At 33.8% G+C, this 21,718-nt stretch overlaps 2 protein-coding genes across 2 annotated transcripts; both read left to right on the forward strand.

Annotated features, from left to right (window-relative positions):
- Positions 1 to 3,897: 3,897 nt before the first annotated feature.
- LOC133321981 (putative inorganic phosphate cotransporter) lies at positions 3,898 to 11,652 on the forward strand. Its single transcript, XM_061531050.1, has 5 exons — positions 3,898 to 3,919; positions 6,001 to 6,137; positions 7,462 to 8,547; positions 8,609 to 8,793; positions 11,589 to 11,652. Exons 1-5 carry the CDS (start codon positions 3,898 to 3,900, stop codon positions 11,650 to 11,652), a joined length of 1,494 nt encoding a protein of 497 aa, XP_061387034.1.
- A 97-nt stretch (positions 11,653 to 11,749) lies between these two features.
- Positions 11,750 to 14,094, forward strand: LOC133321982 (putative inorganic phosphate cotransporter). Its single transcript, XM_061531051.1, has 4 exons — positions 11,750 to 11,807; positions 12,555 to 12,691; positions 12,749 to 13,831; positions 13,900 to 14,094. Exons 1-4 carry the CDS (start codon positions 11,750 to 11,752, stop codon positions 14,092 to 14,094), a joined length of 1,473 nt encoding a protein of 490 aa, XP_061387035.1.
- Positions 14,095 to 21,718: the final 7,624 nt, after the last annotated feature.

Consider the following 21,718-nt stretch of genomic DNA (forward strand, 5'->3'; position numbering starts at 1 on the left):
TTTTCACGAAACTATACACACATCACTTTAGCGTTAATTTAGTACTCTATGCCAAATTTCGTGTAAATCTAAATCTCAACCGATTTTGCCCAATTTCAATAGGGTTCGTCCTTGGGGAAAATAAATGAGCTGTACCAAATTTCATCTAATTCTATTTATTGGATGAAACTCGATTTGTGGAGTAGTAATCCCAGAGCAGACGATAAGGGTAGAATCTTGAAATTGTGTATATGTTAGTAATAGGAATTATTGGATTTGTAAAAGTAAAGTAAATACCATATTACCTCCACAGTGAAGTGAACATTCAAAATGTCTAAACCAGGATGTAGTGCCAGATTTACCATCCTCCGAGGAAGTGTAGGGAAGGTCAGGCTCCTACTTCTCGATCGTAGGATATTATTGTGATCTGACAGGGTAATTCAAATTTCCGTCCCGATTCTTCAATAAAAAGTCGACGGTTGCTGTTTGGTGAGGGCCATCTGTGTAGCAACAGTGGACAGAGGGCATTTACTCTGGTGCTTTCGATATGACTATCCTACTAACTACTGATTGAGGGTCCGATTGTAGGCAGTACTATATTTTAGCCAAAAAATATTTGTTGTCACAGAAGAAGTACACTTGTCAGACTCTCCAATCCTGGAAAATGACTATTATGTTCGCTGAACATATTGTTATATCTAATATATTCTCTCTACTTCTATTAGCAAAGGTTGTTTTATTTGGTTATTAGGACCTTAATATTTAGCTAGGTAAATATTTGTTAGCTAGGTAAATTTGTTTTGTTAGCTAGGTAAATATTGCCATTCCCGGCTTCAATATAGCTGCGACCAATGTAAACACCTCTGGGGAGAAGAGAAAGCACATGGGGAGAAGAGAAAGCACATGGAAAACTGTTTTTGCATAAAAAAATTGGTAATTGATCTGGTTTTATCCAGAGACCTTGTATTTAACAGTCCAAGGTTCCCGGATTACCCTCTAGATGACACCTATCAATAGCCTTCCAGTAGACCAGCCTCTTAGGCGTCGATAACTATTCACTTTTGTTGTTGGGTATTTCTCCCCCGATATTTTTCTGTTTTATCCTTCTCTTTCAACTCTGGGCTTCCCATTGTTGAAGTAGACAGCGTTTGGCACGAAGGGCACCTTTCCCTTAGTCAGACATGCCATCCTCTTCCGAAAAAGTGTAGGGATGGTAGGTTTTACCCTTTGAGCATCAGTATGCTGTTCGCGATTATTTCTCCGGTTCATAGCCGTTGTGCCTCAGATACTGCTTCTTTTTTGTTGTGAGCTCTTTGCTCACTTCCTCTACAATCTAATCAGCCTCTTTGCTGAGCAAGGCATTGTATTAATGTTCAGACTCCACTCCTCTCTAGAAAGGGTTACTCACATCAATTGCTGCTCAATGGCTGTGTGCTTGTAGCCATACGCTCTACTAAAGAAGCCCATGATGGCAGTATGACGACGGAGCGAGACTAGTGGACATGACATCTCACTGTAACTTCTTCGTACTTTCCATGTATGTCATCAAATGACCTATTTTGTATTAATATTTTCAAAATAAACAAACATTTAAAAATACTGATTATCTTAAAACTATCTTCAAAATTTCGATTCCCACACTTGACAGATTATCTAACTAAACAAAACACTTATAAACATAGTTATTTATTTTTTGTATGTTTTTAATAAATTGTTTGGCCAAGCAATTTGGAAAATTTATGAGTGGTTTAACATCAAATTGAAGTACGTAGGTGTATGTACATTCGAGTGTGTTTCAACTATGAACTGTTAATTAAACACAACACCACAGTGAAGTGCCTAGCGCATATGTTTAGGGTGGTCAAATATCATGATAAGATTATTGCAGACAGTGGCTATTGATAAGCCAATTTGAATCAATGTCCAAATGACGTTTCATCTTCGATGCGATAATAAAATATTTAGATTGCATTGATTTATAAGCCATTGGGTGTTATTAAAAATCAATAAAATTGTTCGACTTGTGTTGATAATTGCAGTAAAGCGAAAAGAATCTAATCCTTAGGACAAAGAACAGAGAAACGTAAAATGTTTTGTGAAGACAGTATGAAATCTTTTTTACAGGTGTTTTTATTATCATTTTTGGATTAGTCACATTCCCTTGGGATTTTTGATGACGTCAGGAGGGATTTATTTGATAGTCTTATCAAGACCTGTGTCTGAAGGTTTTTATATTGCCACAACACGTATAGTTATGGGAAAACCAATAAATTTTCTTAAAGGGCCAGAGTCCAAAAAAGCATATAGTAAGAAATTTGTGCCAGACATTGTGTTACTTGGTCATGGTTTGTCAAAAGACGAGGATTTATTATATTATTCTACACCATTTAGAGTTTACAAAGGATACATTTATATTAATAAATAATAAAGTGCAAAATAAGTGCCGGCGGACAGACGGACATGACTAAAGCCCACTGATCAAGAATATATACATAGGATGATAACGGTGCTTCAAAATACAGTTAAACAGACTTTCCAGATGACAAATAATGTACATATATGTATGAACATGAAACAATACAGAAATCCACGGTGTGGGCCTTCGAATATAACCCAAATCCAACAAAAAGGACTTCAAATGAAATGTTTCTTAGGAAAAACTGGTCATGTGGCTACTGTCCCGCTTGATTACCGTGAGGCGATCAATTCTGAGTGTTATAACACAATTTGTTTGCCTCAAATCTTCTCGCATCGGTTCCAATCAGTGCTTCTTTGGCCGCCCAACACAGTGGATTTAAAAGGTATTTGACGTACAGCTCTGACTTGGAAAACTTTGACATAGCCCCATATATCGATTTGGGCGATAACTACTTCATTCGACAATATTTACTTCCTTCTTCTGAGATCTAAGTCCAAGTCACTGTAAACAACACAACACATGGTCGTACGTCAAACCAAAATTAGTACGTTTATGTTAAAAAATGTAAAAATTTCCAGTGAAATATTACTATGGATTAAAATAACAGATCATCTATGCCTACCGGATACAGAAGTCCTTCCACAAGATTTCTATTGCAGACCCTCTTCAGATTTTTTATATTAATTGACCGTTCTTCTATAGAAAGAACCTTTATTTTATGGACACATATATAATTGATTCTCAAGTTATCAATACATTGAAGACCTTCAATTGACTTATTATAGCTAGAAGTCCGTCATAGTTTTAAATGAACGACTTTCCGTGAAAGTTACGGCCTTTATTAGATGAAAGAATCGGACGATTTTCTGTTTATCGCAGATTTCCACGGATAGAAAAATATCCTTCTATTCCCGAACATGAAGAAAAATGCGAACCACTATGTTCGTCATCAAAAGATGCTGTGGAGTGTTCAAATCCCATGTTTTCGGTTTTATTTAATATACACATTTTCCCACACTTCTGTTACCCAAAAATAAGCTCAACACATACGAATAGATACTAATTTTAAACATCTTTATCAACATTTGATTACAAATAACCCACTAGAAATCACTGCATTGTGTAGGGTACTATCAAACATCCACTTTTTAAATCAAATATTATTTTTTTGTTTTGTTCGTGTTGAATTTCCTTTGGCGGATTATTTGCAAATATTCTCCCTATCTAGCCGAGCCAGCGCGATTACTGCTGTAGTTTCTGTTATCATCGATTATCGTTGTTTTCGATTCTTATTGATTTTGATTTATATTTGTTTATGATAATATGATTAACTAACTCTACTGTGCTGTGTCGAAACGGGGGCAAAGTTTTCATTTTCGCGGATTTTAGATGACATAATTGAGTCGTTAAACGAACGTCCACTTTGGCGGTAGTGGAACGAACGGCTGCAGAAAAGTGAAGGATATTTTATACAGAAAAATAATTAAATTGAATCAAAAATGACAGCCGAAATACCAAAGGGTAATGAAATTGAAAGAAAAAAATTAACAAAGTGGAAGTGATATAAAAAGGATAATAATTAATTTCCAAACAAAAGAAAACAAAAAATAATAAAATAAGAATTAATAACAAAATAACAACAAAAAAAAAATCTTAAATTTAAATTATAGTTGTTATTAATTAAACAATGTTGTGTGAGAAAGTTATTTTATATAGCATTAAAAATGCAATACAAATATTATCACAGTCACTTAAAAAATAATCAAATTCAAAACATGTTTTGTGAAATTTTATATAATATCCTCGTGATTAAAAACAAAAATTCTGAAAATATAATAAGTAATACTTTTTTAGTTCGATGAGATCGAAATTTTTATGCATTCCATATTTAAAATCGATCACATTTGTCTACAATGAGTTATAATCCGAGAAAACGAAATACCAACTTCCAGTCTCTAATGTTTGTTAAGATCATCTAAATACCAAAGCGGAAAAAAGGGCGGAAGCTTTATATGCGGACAAGGTCAACACATTGACCTGCATTGAACATTTTCTGCAAATATGTTTTTCACCTTCTAAGAACAGCTAATAGGAAGTGCGAATATTCACTTTAGAATATCGAAAATGAGTGGTACAGTTATATGAGGGCCACACCAAAACGTAGGCAGATATATACTAGTTTCCAAACTACTAGTAGTGGTAGCGATGTACTATGTTTTGAAATTTATGGATTCTATCTAAAATGTTGTGATTTTTCTCTCGTAATTTCAAAATACGAATTTTTTTTAAATAATTCCATTTAATGGGAATTTCAAGTTACAAAATATGTTGTCTTTTCTGAAGAACAGTTATTGAAGCAGACATTCACCTTGGGGGCCACCTATCACAATATAAATAAGAACAAAGCCTTTAGCCAATGCAAGTTTACTTTACATGGAATAAAACATGGAAATTTTCATTGGGAATATTTTCCTTCCTATTATTCTGTTGAGCTTTGGGCGCCGTTTAAGATTTTCGATATATAATGACTTCGAGTTAATATATAAAATGCTGGGCGTCATTTGCCTAAATAAACAATTCCAGCATATAATCTGACGAATTAAATGGATCTATGTTTTCCAACAACATTGCTGCAGCAGAACAATAACGATGCGACCAGTTTTGAGAAAAAAATACTTTGAAGTGATTCCTACAAAACCACGTTTTCGAAGACCCATACGATGTATATCCATTATTCGTATCCTATGGCAATTTTAAAAAACTCTTCACTAATATTTTTTTCAAATTGTAATTTGCACGTACCGCAATTATGTGTCCGATATACTACAGATACAGTCCTTCCACATGTTTTCTATAACAGACCATCTCAGAGAAATGTCAAAAACGAAAATTACAACAAGAAAATAAAACACAATTGCAAACTCAATAAGGCACGAAAACAAATTTAACTTATCACTTCAATTTTTATGATTAAAAAAGTGAGATTTCACAATGCACTTATTTTATTTAAGAATCACAATTTTTGAAACAAAAAGATTTTTGAAGGGTATCGATTCAAAATAAATAATATTTATTAACACTGATTTCGAACACCACAAAAAACACGTCAAAACACTATAAGAGTTTAAGAGTTACCAGACTTATATGTAGATATAAATTTTTCGACATGTATTTTATGGACAGATATTTAAAAGACCTTCAATTGGCCTTTTATATTTTCAAAAGTTAAAATAAGCGAGGTTTCGCAGTCGATAAGAACTATATAAGTCTTCAATAGATAGAATAACATTGGACCAACACAAACGTGTTTTATATTGAATAAAACATGTAGACTACCATTGCGAATATTATTCATTTCTATAATTTTGTTAGGCGTTGGGCGCCATTTAAGATATTACGATATATAATGACTTCGAGTGATTATATTTAATAATCAAACATTCATAATCCGTATTTTATAAAATGTTTGGCGTCATTTGCTTATATAAACAATTCAAGGGTATAATATGCTACATCGGTAATACTTATTGCAATATGTTCGAAGTTTTATTCACAAATTGTAATTTATTTATTTATTTTTTTTTTTGGTTTTCCTTAAACAGGACCCGTTTTGGGCCAACGACATCTGCAGGTGTTTTTGCTGTTCCTGTCCATTACCGTAAATTATATTGCCAAATTCAATGCTGGTGTAGCAGTGGTTGCCATGACAAATGCCGAAACAACAAACCCAGATTTTCCGGTAAGTATAGACGAAGAAGGTGTTCTAGAGACAATTACTACTAAAATTTAACATTCTGATTTTGTATATTCTGAGCCTGGGCAATATTTCGCAATATTTAACCCTTTTGACCATTATAGGTCAACAGCTCCACACTCTAACCTTGATATATTTTCCAAAACTTGCTTTCCCGAGATCGACATAAAATAAAAGTTTTGTCACATTAGGTTTTTGTGGATTTGACCTTCGGAATATTGAGCCATTTTAAGGGTTTTGCCAGATTATGATTTTCTGCATATAATAATGGATCCAAAGGTTCATTGCATCCCCCAAAATATCATCTCGTATAAATATATACGCCCCATAATACAAAGTTGGCAATTTTTTACACAAAATATTAACCTTCTTCATTGAAACGGTCATGCTTATTGTTTGGTCATATTGCATTCTTAACTGTCGCCTCTGGATCGACCAGAAAACAGACAAAAATAAAGTTTTAGGCCCATTTCACTCCCTAAATATAAACGGATAATTACCATAATAGGGTTCTTATTTGACCAGAATCGAATGCGGTGTATGTGGGAGTAATTAAAAACACAATCCAAGCCAAAACAAGTAAACAATACATTGTCGTACGTCAAACTGTAATTAGTAAGTTTGTGCTTAGAAATGGTAAATTTTGCACAGAAGTCCTTCTAAAAGTTTTCTATAGCAGACTCTCTTCAGGTTTTTTACGGAAAGATAATAGACAGAAAGTTGAAACCTTCATCAAGTTCTTCAAGATCTTCAATTGGTATTTTATAGTTAGAAGTCATTCAAAATATCAAATAAACAGGATACCTATAAAATGCTTCAATATATAGAATCTTGGACGATTTTCTATTGATCAAAGAATTCCACCAATAGAAAACATCCTCTACAGGTCCTCTACATATAAAAGGGCATTAATGCTTGAGTGTTCCTTTCCTACCGATATTAGTGCGTAGGTACCCATTGGACTCTTTCGCCAATTCAAGTAACAGCTTTTTGATCAACTTTTACGATATTTTGTGAATTTTGAACACTTTTTTAACCAAATTGTCGGCAATTATACATTAACCACACTGCGATAAGTGGAACCGATATTTTCAGAAGACATATTTTTGATCATTAGTATTAAATTCAATTTTAGTAGCGCTATCTATGTGTTAAGCTGAGGGTTTAGCGCCATCTATATTTTAGACTAAGGATTTTTCAATAGATCTCTTCTAAGATAACCATTAGTTGTCTAAAAGATTCTATTGTAATTTTTATTATGAGTTCAATTAACGATCTTACAAAATTTATATATATTTTTCATTTTCAGGAATACGATTGGAATGAAATGGAAAAATCCTACATTCTGTCCAGTTTCTTTTGGGGCTATTTTGTGACACAATTTCCCGGTGGCTATTTTTGTCGACGTTTTGGGGCCAAGTTGACAATGTTTATATCAACATTGGGTTCAGCATTGGCCGCCTTGCTAATACCCCTCACCGTGGATTGGGGTGGTTGGCAAGTTTATTGTGGCATTCGAGTCGTGCAAGGTCTATTCCAAGGTTTACTATTCCCCAGTATACATGCCCATTTGGCTGCTTGGTGTCCGGTGAGCGAAAGGAATCGTTTAGGCGCTTTAGCAAATACCGGCATTGAGTGCGGTACTGTACTCTCAATGTTTTTGAGTGGTATAATTGCGGCATCGAGTATGGGTTGGCCGGGTATTTCGTATATTTCATGTGCAATTGGTGTCATATGGTGTATTTTGTGGATTATATTAGCTGCCAACAGTCCAAGTGAATCGAAATTTATATCAGAAGCTGAATGCAGTTATATTGAAAATTCCAAAAACGCATTGAAAGATGTAAATGCAGGGGAAACACCCAAGAAAATACCCGTACCATGGGCAGCAATTATGACCTCAATGCCATTCTGGGCTTTGTTGGTGGCCAGATCTGCTCAATCATGGGGTTTCTCTACGCTGCAAGCTGAGATTCCCTCATATATGAATGGTGTCCTGGGCATGGATATGAAGAGTAATGCATTATTTTCAGCTTTACCCTACTTCGCCATGTGGTGTATGTCTTATATTTATTTGATAACGTCGGATGTTTTGCTGCAAAAGAAAATCTTGAGTTTAAGTGCGATTAGAAAGACATTCAATTCATTGGCATTTTGGGTACCCGCCATTGGTCTAATAGCTGTGGGTTTTGTTGGCGAAAGTCAACAGACATTGGCTATTGTCTTGATGACAGCTAATGTGGGCATTAATGCTGGTTCCACAATTGGCAGTGCCCTGAATACCATTGATTTGTCGCCCAATCATGCTGGCATTCTAATGGGTATTGTGAATACATCGGCTAATATTATACCAATATTGACGCCACTCTTGGTGGGTCTGATTGTCAAAAATGAGGTAGGTTATTATTGTTTATTTTTCAATGTATATAAATAATTAATTTTTGTTTTGTTTTTAGGATGATCGTACCGAATGGCAAATTGTCTTTGCAATTTCTGCCATTGTCTTTGGCTTGGGTAACCTATTTTACATTGTCTTTGGCTCAACCAAATTACAGCCATGGGACAATGAAAATTTCCTCTTATCGAAAGATATACAAAACGAAGACTGTGTTGATAAAAAATCAGATGAAAAGAAAGAGAAATATTAGAAAATAATACAATTTTTTTTTATATTAGATTATAAATTTAAATCTTGTGATATGCTAAGTTATTGTAAATATTTTTTTATTCTTAAGGATTTTTTAAATAAATGAAAGTTTCTAACTGATTAAATAGTTACAAAGGTTTTATTAAGGATTATAGTTTCGAATGAGAGCATACATCGAAAAAAATCATAGTCCACGTACAGCTGTATAGTGCTGGGTAACAAATCCGAGGTCTGATAAAATGTATGGAGTTACGTATGTTCGACTTTACGAAATTGGTTGGTCGTGTTTTGGTGTGCCATTCGATTGTTTACAATTCGAAAAAAGAACAAAAGAATCTGATTTAAGTTCAAGGAAAATCTAGCCAATTTCTAGCAGGACATTGCTCAATTGTGTTATTACCAGTTTAAGGAAATCAATGACGATGCATGACCTGATCCCCCGAGCCCCTCATCAAGTGAAGAAAATAATTTTGGTTTATCGTCGAATCTTTAAAAGAGAGACTTGACACGAAACATCAGCATCGATTATTATTCTAATATTGCTAAATTTTGGACATCGCTTAGGAGCTGTTCGACATTATTAAGGAATACCCATGGTACTTGAAAAGGGTTTATTATTGGTGAAGAATCATAAGTGTTTGGCTATGACATTGCAATCAATGTCGAATCTTCCAATGAAAATGAAACGGATCGGGTAAAAATTGAAATATACAATGAAAACATACGAATTTCGATTCTTTGTCTTTAGGAACCTTATCTAAGATATAATGAACGACATTTTATACCCTCAGCGTTATGGCTAATGAGGGTAAAGTTTGCCTCATCGAAATATTGGGTTAAGACACCATGTTTCTTGGGATCAAATCCGTTTCAGACAATTTGAAGTCAATTTACAAATGTTCGTCCTTCCATACGTCTGTCTGGCCGGCTAATGTGCATGATAACTCTCGAAGTGAATAACCGATTTCATTCAGAATTTGCACATGGTAATATTTATTCTAAACTTAGATTAAGTTCGAAGATGGAGGATATCGATCCACTTCTTCTGGTACCACCCCTATAAAATGGTCAACATTTTGATGAAAATTAAACTTTACACAACCAAATGTTATAACCATGACCGTATATTGTTGAAAGATTGGACTTATCCTTCCACTTCTTCCAATACCACAAAGAGTCAACATTTTCAAAATTTCTCGACTTTTTATTTTTAAGATTTTAAATGGGCTGGTAAATGAATACCAATGCTTGTTAAGGTTTGTAACTATGCACATATATATTTGAAGATTTAAAAAGGAAGAAAAATAATTTACAAAAAAATTTTGTTATTGTTTTGTTGTTGTTTTTTGTAATTAAAGAAACGTCCTTATTTTTGATGGCGGGCATGATAACTCCTCACTAAAAAGTAAGGAAGATCTTCACCGATTGGCTTTATCCAAGTTCATACGAGAGCTATACACTCACAGAGAAACGTGTAAAAATTTGAAATCGATTGGGTTATTAGCTTTTGAGTTATCGTGCCCGCCAATCGCAAAAAAAATGTTTAGAGAAAAACGCGTTTAAAGTTTTAGAAGCCCTTCAGCCGTCACTTGATGCTGACACAATAAATCGGCTATATCTTCAAGAGTTCTTGAGATTTTCATTTGAAATTTTGTAGGGACATTCTTTAATCAGTTTAGATTCGAATTATATCAACAAAATTTTTGACCCCGAGAATGGGGGTGTCCCCTTCAGTCGATTTATGCATGTCCGTCCGTTTGTCCGTGTTAAATTATAAACAAAGTACAGGTCGAATTTATGATTCGTATTGGATGAAATTTGGCTCGGCTCAATTATTTGGCCCAAGGACGAAGCCTATTGAAATTGGGAAAAATCGGTTCAAATTTAGATATAGCTCCCATATATACTTTCGTCCCATTTAATTAAATGGTGCACCAAAGCCCCAAAACATCTTTCGATTTGCACGAAATTTGGCATAGCGTACTGAATTAAGCCTAGAATGATGTGTGCTAAGTTTCGTGAAAATCGGTTCAGATTTAGATATAGCTACCATATGTATTTTCGTCCGTAAATAGTGCACCAAACTCCTAATGTTTGTCCGATTAACACGAAATTTTGCATAACGTATCAAATTGAGACTTGAATGACGCTATTGGGTTTTGTTGAAATTGGTGCAGATGCAGCCATAGCTTCCTACTTTCCTTACTGTTTTTTTTTTCATTCAATGTTATCGTTCGTTCCATGGCCTCTCACACCAGCCCCTGCCTAGCCTAGCGAGGGAGCTACCTCTCTATATATAGGGAGCACATACACCCTCGAAACCCGTACTAGGGTGGGTTAGTAGTAGTAATATAGGATCGACATTTGGTACTTTGAAGATTTTTAATTGAATTATATTTCATATTTTTGACATTCTCGTGTTTTAATTTTCACTGAGACACATTGTGGATCAAAAGTATTTCAATAATTTATTTTAAATAGATTTGTCGTAGTGACACAAAACCTTTTTTTAATAATCTAAAAAAGTGAGATAACCTGTGGTATTTTATCTAAAACGAAAGTGAATAAATGAAACAGCATTTTGTACGCTTCACCATAAAATGCAGGTTATATTAAATATGTCATACGGTTTGTAACAATTTAAATTATTAATCGGATGCCATATAATGTCGGTAGTTGTGTGCATGCTAGGGTTGTTGCATGCTATGTTTGTGATTCCAAAAGTATGAAACTAGAATTCGACATCTTCCAAACTATATTGTTAAAGAATTTTTTTTCTTTTTTGAAAGACTGGCATTGACGAAAATGGATCGCTTCACTATCTGTCATCTCATAAAAATGATCAAACCTTAATACCCACATATCGTGTTATAAGAGGAGTATGTTAATGTCATATTTGGAATTCTGAGAACCCTCAAGTAATTGAAGAGGAGTTCATTGGTCCTAAGGTATGATTGGACGTTGCTTCTTCGAAAACGACGACGAAACGATTGTCACCGACTTGGAGGGTATGTGGTTTTAACAACACGGTGCCACATAGCATGTGGAGCGAATATGGCTTTATTTTTGACACAATTTTGACACAATTTGTCCTTATTTAAGGGGCTATGCAAAAACCGTGTTTATGAAGATAAACCAATAACTTTTGCGCACCAAAAAAAAAAAAAAACATCAAGTTATGACTGACATACCGCCCAATATGTTCCAAAAAGAGGTTGAAAATGACCACAAAAGAATCAATGCTTGCTAAAGTTGTAATGTTGATTCCATTAGCCCTTGTATAACCTTTTTTCTGATTTTTCGAATTTCAATAGTAATATCCGCTTTTATCCGAGCGCTTAAAGGTTTTTTTTTTCAAAAGTTCATGTCGAAGTGTATAAAAAGTTCGGTCTGCCGCTATATTTTTTTATAAAATTAACTCTCGTTTGTAAACAAGGGAATAGACAAATCCTTATCGTAAGTTCCGTGTTAGAAGTTATCGACTTGAGTACACTGCAGTCTGGCACTTGTTATGGCGGAAGATAACATAGTTAGTTTTTAGATCAATATATTCCATTTAAAATTTATTCAATTTAAATTCAATATAAACCCGTAACAGATTACAACATATGGTCGCTACAAAAAAAAAATCTATATTAAATCGATCAACGTGAAATAAATATTGGCAAATAAAAATGGCTGCTGTTGGTCTAAAAGGTATAACATAAAATTTTATTTAAATTTCTTTAGCAATTAACTTAAAATTCTAACAATAGGTCCAGCATTTGGACAAAGGCATGTTCAATCGGTGTTGTTATTTCTGGGTATTGCCATAAATTATATGACCAAATATAGTGCCAGCATATCACTGGTGGCAATGACAAATGCCTCAACCACAAATCCTAATTTTCCGGTAAGTAAGAAGAACAAGATAAACAATTTTCCTAAATCTAAATTTTATTATTTTTAGCAATATAATTGGACGGAAGCTGAAAAATCCTATATACTCTCCAGTTTCTTTTGGGGTTATGTGGTGACCCAGCTTCCTGCCGGCTATGTATGTAAACGTTTCGGTGCCAAGGTTACATTATTTGCTGCAACACTGGGCTCCTCGCTGGCGGGTCTTATATTACCCTTCACTGTAAAATGGGGTGATTGGCAAATATTTTGTGCGGTACGTGTACTTCAGGGTCTGTTTCAAGGCTTCGATATAACTGCAGCCTATGCCCACGTGGCTAAATGGTCACCAGTGGAGGAACGTAATCGTTTGGGAGCCATAGTTAGTTCGGGCATTGAATGTGGCACATTACTGGGCATGTTGGTAAGTGGTCTCATAGCCACATCAAGTATGGGCTGGCCAGGAATTTCTTATACCTCATGTGCCTTCGGATTAATTTGGTGTCTTTTCTGGGAAATATTTGCCTCGAACACACCAAATAAGTCAAAATTTATATCTGCTGAGGAGAGAAATTATATTAACACATCATTAAGCAAGAAACGTGCTGCGGAGAGTAATACTTCGAAATCAATTCCAACACCCTGGAGAGTTCTACTAGGATCATCAGCTGTTTGGGCCCTATTATGTACCCGCTGTGCTGAAGCTTGGTGCTTTACAACAATTCAAGCATCAATTCCCACCTACATGAGTGGTGTCTTCGGCATGAATATGGAAAATAATACCCTATATTCCGCCTTGCCATTCATTGTGCTATGGATAATGTCATACGTGTATTTAATACTGGCTGATTTACTTCTCAAATACGACGTGTTAACACTGAAAAGTTTAAGAAAAACCTTCAATTCCATTGCTTTTTGGATACCAGCCATGTGTCTTTTCGCTATTGGATTTTTGGAAGTTGAACAACAAATATTTGCTGGGGTGTTATTAATTGCCATTGTAGCTCTAAATGCTGGCAATATGATTGGCAGTGGTTTGAATGTCCTCGATTTAGCTCCGAATCACACTGCCATTTTGATGAGTTTTATAAATTCCGTAGCAACTATAATGCCAATTTTAACACCACTTGTGGCGGGTGCTATTGTTAGCGATAATGTATGTGCGGTGTTATGTTATTCGAAGGATATAAAATAATTATTTGTTCTTCCTTTCTCCTTCTCTAGTCTAATATCAGACAATGGCAAATTGTGTTTGCCATTTGCGGTTCCGTATATATTGTTACTAATATGATTTATCTGATTTGGGGTACAACCGATGTCCAGCCATGGAACGATCCAGATTTTCAGGAATCTAGAAAAGATATTCAAAGTGTTGGCAATATTGATGGTCGTTCGAAGGAAAGTAAAGTGGATGTGTGATAAACTAATATTAATAAATTTTGAAACTAAACAAGTCACACTTGTATTTTTTTACATTTCGTGATGTGTTTTCAAATTGTGGTAAGCATACAATAATTGATTTGGAGGTTATACTTAAAATTACCTGTTAAAAATATTCCATACATTGAAGACTTGTAATTAATTTAGCTTAATTAAATTAGCTTAATGTTTAGTATGGAGGGTATATTAATTATAATACCCTACACAACTATGTTGTCAGGGTATTATAGCTTTGTGCAGCCCCAAAAGTTTGTAACGACGCGAAATATTGGTCCTAGACCAACCTTTAAGTATACCCATCGCCATATCTCGACTAGCTGTGTCGATCTAGACTTGTGTGTCCATCCGTCCGTCTGTCCATTATAATTTGTAAACACGATAGAGGCCACAGTTATGTACCAATCTTCACGAAATTTTGCATGTAGGATGGGTTCTGGCCAATGAAGACCCCTATTGTTTTTGGAAAAGATCGGTTAATATTTAGGGGATGAAATGGAAACTTTATTTTTGTCTGTTTTTCGGTTTTCACAACACAACCCACCGTGAAGGGAATCTGAACAAGTAATTAGAAGGGCTGTACTGAATATTCGAAAATGTAAGGAAGAGGTACTGTTGACCTCTAATCGGGCAAGAGGGGGCAATTATTACGAAATATTACCCAGACTCGGAATAAACATCCGCAGTAAGTTAGATCCAATTTTTCCGGTAGCCGCCATAAAAGGGTGCCCTAGCGTTTTTCTATCGAATTCGCTGTAATATTGTAAAAAAAACTCCCTACCATAATTATTAATATTCGCCCCTTTTTATACCCTTCACCACACTGTGGTTCATATGTTTGTAACAGGCATAAAGAAACGAAATAGGCCCATGGTTCCTTTTGAGAATATAAAATCACTTTCTGAATCGATTTATGAATGGCCGTCTGTAGATGTTAAATTGTAAACAAAGTACAGGTCGCATTTATGATTCGAATTGGATGATATTTGGCACAAGTCAGTTATTTGGCCCAAGGACGAACCCTATTGAAATAGGAGAAAATCGGTTAAGATTTCGTTATAGATCCCATATATAGTTTCGTCCGATTTTATATAAATGGTGCACCAAACTCCCTATATATATTTACATTTTCACGAAGTTTTGCATAGTGTACTGAATTAAGCCTAGAATGTGTGCTAAGTTTCGTGAAAATCAGTTCAGATTTAGATATAGCTCCCATATATATTTTCGCCCGATTTAAGACAAATGGTGTACCAATGTCCCTTTTGATCTTGCGATTTGCACAAAATTTTGCACAGCGCACAGTGGGTTAAAATACCCTGTTTCCTTGGATTAATTAAAAAATAAAATTTTAAGTATCGTTAAAAATTTTTGCACACGCTTAAAGTATATAAAATTCTACATCACTTGTCGTTGAAATAAATGTCAAAAGTGGACTGGTGTTTTTGTAGTGAAACTTCAAAGTCAAACTTCATAGAAATTTTTGTGCCAAAAAAGGCTGAAAAAGGTGAAAACGTTCCCGTTGAAATTTTTATTTATTTTAAAAAGTATTGTAAAAGTTAAACATTTTTCAATGGAACCATGAAGTTTAGGTTATTTTGCGAATACTTCGTTAACATTTGAGTATGAAATGGTGTTTGGAAGTGATTAAGATTTAGTTATTTATATTGAAAATGCCAAAAAAAATTAATATTTTTATATTTTAAATGGATAAATAGTTATTATTCGTCCACATTCGTGTCATAATTTTTGGTTTATATTAAAGAGGACATAAATCTGTGTTATATTGCAAAATTTTACGCTGCCCTTTTGTGCCTTTTAGAAGCTATGCATTGTTTAATACAAGTGTTGCAGCAGTCAAATTAGCTAAAAGTCACATTGATCTTGTGACTGATGCTGTTGTTGAGTGGTGTGTTTTCTTGTTTTTCATGTTATTCTTTCAATTTTTTTTATTGTTGTAATTTTTGTTTCTATTAATAATATTCTTTGTTACAATAATATTTTGTTTTTGTTTATTTTAATAATATGCATTGTTTTGACAAATAGTGATTGTGTTGTGCAGTTTCAAGTAGTCGGGTAAAAGGGTTCTTTATTAGCTTTTTTATAGATACAAGTTCGAACGTTGTTTTTTATAATCGTCGACTTATGATGAATTCGAGCGCTCAAACAATGAATGACAAAATGACATTTTTAGCTAAAGAAATCAAAAAAAACGCACCAAAACGCTAAAAAAATCTGCCGAAATAACAAAAATATATGTTAATTTAATAAAAAATGCACGTGTCGGTTATATATAAAATTTCATATATATGCACACAATACAGGAGGACTTTTTGTTGAAACGTATCCTTGGTATAATATGCCTACCACTTTGCACAAGTTTTTTATTCACGGACCCGAAATTGTGTCAAATGCCCTTTTACAGATTGATCAATTATCAGAATTTGGTGATGCTGTGGACAGAGATGGCCTGTCAGAAACAGTGACGTAAATGACATACATTTCCGACGTATAATACATACGTCAGAAACGTCGGAAACCCACTCAAAACCATTATGTTTTTATAAAATAGCTATTTACATTTATCGATTTGGAAATAACGTATGCTTTACTCAAATTCATATCGAATATCAAATTTTTTTTCTTAAAAAAGTTCAGAATTTTTTATCAGTTCTAGTAAATAATAGCCAGATATACAGTAAAAATAATATATGTTCTTGAAAATTACTGTATATGGTGATAATATTGGAATAAATGACGTTTACTACATTTTATACAGGTATATGACGTTTTCGACGTTTACACCTTTTTGACAGTCGAAAACCTGAAAATTCGTCATACGGACCATCCCTGGCTGCGGATGATGACGATGTGGATGATTAACTTTAAGATGTATAAAATTCAATGTTTAAGTTATCATATTGTGCTCCTTGCACTATATACCTACACTGATATTTGTCATTACTTAATAAAATTATACTCAAATATACTTAGAAAACATTTTTTTAAACTTATTTTAATGGTATTAAGCGAAAAATAAAGAAAAATTATTCTAACATAGCTTCCCTGATTTGATCCAAGAAAACATGGTACTATAACCCACTGTGCAGCGTACGGAATTAAGAGTAGAATGATGTGCGTTAAGTTTCGTGAAAATCGGTTCAGATTTCGATATAGCTCCTATATATATATATATATCTTCGTCCGATTTAATGTAAATGGTGCACCAAAGGCCCTATGTATTCTTAAATTTTCAAGAAATATGGCATAGCGTACTGAATTCAGTGTAGAATGATGTGTGCTATGTTTCTGAAAATCCAAATGATGTTTGCAAGTATCGTGAAAATCGGTTCAGGTTTCGATATAGCTTCTATATATATTTTCGTCCGATTTAATGTAAATGGTGCACCAAACCCCCTATGTATTCTTCGATTTGCACGAGATATGGCATAGCGTACTGAATTGAATCTACAATGACGTATGCTAAGTTTCGTGAAGATGCATTCAGATTTAGATATAGCTCCCATATATATTTTCGTCCGATTTTACATAAATGGTGCCACAAACTCCTAATGTGAGTCCGATTAACACGAAATTTTGCACAACGTATCAAATTGAGACTTGAATGATGTTATTGGAGTTGGTTGAAATTGGTGCAGATGCAGCCATAGCTTCCATATGGGTGATTCCAACGGAACGGGTGTGACATTGTTACTGACTATTTTCAATATTTTGGGATATTTAATTTATAATATCAATTCGCAAAGGGTGATTTAAGTAGATATATTTAGTTGTTACAATCCGACATAAAAGGAAATTTAATAATATTTTATGTAAAAAAGATATGGCTCGAATATCAACGTAACGGGTGTGACTTTAAGTTTTCATTAAATCTTGAACAGCAGCTTTGTGTATTGCATACTGTAAAATTTTTGTATGGTCCGTTAACAAAATATTTTTTTCGTGGATTGTGGATAGTATACTGTTTATTATAAACTTTATTCCAAATCATTTCCATTATTATTTAGTTTGATATAAATATATTAATAAGTAACGGGTGTGACATGCAAATGTAACGGGTGTGACACAGTCTCAATCTTGATGTGTAATAAGTAAAACCATATAGCTTCCTTATATTATAGATTGATTTTAAGTAATTGACGCACCAAGGAACCAATATATGGCTGATAGGAACAATACGTACTGAAATTAGTATAACCTAAACTGTGACAAGTTTTGTTGAAATATTTAGTTTTGGAAATAGCTTCCATATATGGGCAATATTGCCAATTTTTTAACATAGCTGAAGCGGAGGTTCACCCCTTTATAACTCGGGAACTACTTAAGTATATGAAAAAAAGTGAATAGTTTTGGGTTAATTGATCTGTCGTTGCAAACTGTTTATGATATTGACCTCCAAATTTTTTTTTGGTGGAAGCTGTGTCTACTTTAATGTAAAAAAATATGTAAAAACAGGTTGAGGCGAACCAGTTTTTTTATGTTCTCTATCGATTTGTGACTAAGCCACTCATTGCACGGTCTTCGTGTCAAAGTAAAACTCGAAGCCAACAAAATGGCGACTACGCCCCTTATGTATCATTTTTCCAAATTTTACCTGCATCTACCTTTAAATGATGCTGACATTTTGAAGCTCGATTTTGAGTGTTTTTTTAATTCTACTTCTAGCTTTAATACCCAAACAGGGATTTATAAAAATCGATTATAAGATTATTGTAGTCGCGAATCTGCGTAATTTGATATGTATTTTGTGTATGTAGTATGCACAGCTTCAGAGTAATACTCATCCAAAGGTGCGAATTTTGTGCGATCAAATTTCTAAAAAACCTATTTTTCGGGCCAAATTTTTAGATCTGTCAACTGAATGATATGGGTACCCGCGATCAATAAGGTTTTTTACGTTTCGGATGATATAAAATCTTCTTCGTGAAAATCCATCTACTAGAACGGCGGGAACTGGCCTTCCAAAAACACGAAATTTGGCAAAAAATGTTTTTGAAAATATCGCGGATTTATTTGCGTTGTCTGTGTATCATTTCCGCTTCAATAAATGACCTCATACGGATTTTGATCGTTTTCGAAAAGAGAACTTTAAAAACTTCAGTCGAAAGAGAGATGTACGCAATTTATCTCAAAAATAGATTTTGCTGGCACATCCGTGGTTCTTAATGGACCACATTGAAATTGGTATAGATCGATGTATTTTTTTAGGGTGCACACCGAAATCGGATGCGCGTTAATGGCATATGGAGTTTTCGGAAATTATTCGCGTTTTACGATTTTTTGGGTACTTCAATGCAACTTGTGGCACATCTTAACCGTCAAATGAAATTTCGCAAAATATGTATGGATTGGAAGATAAACTTCAGTACTTCCTGGAAACCGCATGCGCATCAAATGATTTTGAGAATTACTCGATTTACACGCAATTTAAAATGTATATTTCATAATTTAATTTTATTTTATTTTAAGATATATTCCTCTTTATAGAACCCCAAGATTTATCGGAAGGGTCTTGATATAACCCGCAAGGCGTATACTTATACACAAAAAGTGATTAGTTTTATATATGTCAATTTTTCGGCGAAATTCGGGTAAAATAGCAGAATAACTCCAACATTTTTTTCTGAAATTTCTTGTAAAAAATTAAAAAAATAAATGTGATGACATTATTTTTTCGAACCAAAAACAAATATTTTTCCTCAATATCTTGTTTTGTTGTCGCTTTGATTTAGAAACCGCTACATGGACTTGTGTGATTTTGATATCATTTGATTCATCATGGTGTTTAGATTATGTAGATATTTTTAAATTAATTTTTAGGTGTGTGTATGTCATTAATATAATGAAAATATTTACGTAATCTCCTATATTTTCATTATTTTTCTCATATTTCGCGAAGATGTGCAACTTTTTCGCGATTATTATAATATATTCATATTCTTATTTTACGGAGGAAGATATATATCAACGTTTTTGGTCAATATAATAAACGGCGTAATTTTAAGATTTTTTTCTTATGCCCAAAATTAAAACCTCGATAACTTTTGCGCGCATCAACCAAAAATGTGATCGCGAACGGTTTCGGAGTCAGAACATTTTTCTCTATATATGTACCAAAAATCATTGATGTGCCACAAAAACAAAAAAGCTGATTTTTTGAAAATGGAATATTAAAAAATTGGCAATATTGCCCATATATATTCGTCCGATTTTAAGTAAATTGTGCATCAAACTCCTCATGTTCGTCAAATTGACATCAAATTTTGCACTTGAGCATAGAATAACGTAGTTGCGTTTTCTAGAAGTGCAGACATAGCCAACGGATGATCTATTGATATTTGTTTGAAGTCGATTTCCATACTTTTGTCGCATTGTAATAAACGAATGACATGTTTATGGATAAATCTAGGTCGTTTCACATTTAGATAAATTTCACATATTTTATTTCATCCAATTTCATGATAATAGTCCTTTTTAATATACCCATAGTGGAGAATGGTACCATAAAGTCGGTCCAGTCCGACTTTACTACCTTTCTTACTGATTTTCTATTTAGTTCGATCTTTTTTCAACTCAAACCGAAATTTTTGCATTCTATTTTTGAATTCCAAAGCTGAAATAATGATATTGATATTTTGAAATTAATTAAAAGTTGTCCTCGATTTTTGTGTAACGGGTGTGACAGATCTTATGATGCAACTACTAGCTTAAATATTAAAATGAAACTGAAACTTTTTTATCCATTTTATACAGTACAACTGTGACCTAACATGCGCAAAATATATTATATAAATATCCACATAAAATGCATAAAATTATACTTTTTATATATTTACCGTAACGGGTGTGACAAACGGGACCTTCGTGATACAAAGACGTTTACAGGCAATATATATTTCCAATAAGTTACGAGTTTGCACTAAACAATACTTAAATATGTTTACTTTAATGTGGCCAAAAGTCAAATGTCGTAAAAGGAAAAAATATGCCGAAAAATACTGTTGCCAGTTTGTCAATAAATTAGTGCAGCCAACAATTTCATGATACACCATGGAAAAGTATTCTTACGAAAAAAACTGGTCCTAAATTTTATCAACTCTTCATTGATATTAAAAATTATATTGTTCATGATATCAGTTATGGTATTATTTTTGCTAAAATCTATTATTAATTTTTATCTGAGCTGGGGTCAGTTTACGTGGAATCACCCATATTTCGAATGGGTGTCTGATTGAATTTAACCCGCATAGTGCCGTAATTATTTTTTTCGAATTATGGGAGGAAACTTTCAGCGTCTCTAGATTGTGGGTCACTGAATCCAAAAATTTGATATGTATCATTTTTTCCTTTCAGGATAATCGACAGGATCAATTGCAACTCACAAATGACATTGATGTCAGTGGTATGTTTATCAGTAGTTCACACCAGATGATTTATTGATCGCCTTATGAGTGTGACCATATGGTCGCGGTAGCACAGCTCCAGTTAAATTTTGAACTGTGCAACGTACCGAATAGAATGTACAATTTTGCTAGAAATTGTTTTCCACAATAAATCTGCCCGAATAATATTAAATTTATCGTAG

This window comes from Musca vetustissima, unplaced genomic scaffold (assembly GCF_032173495.1).
Source record: "Musca vetustissima isolate MV318-11 ecotype Yass unplaced genomic scaffold, APGP_CSIRO_Mvet_v1 utg77436, whole genome shotgun sequence".
Classification (NCBI taxonomy): domain Eukaryota; kingdom Metazoa; phylum Arthropoda; class Insecta; order Diptera; family Muscidae; genus Musca; species Musca vetustissima.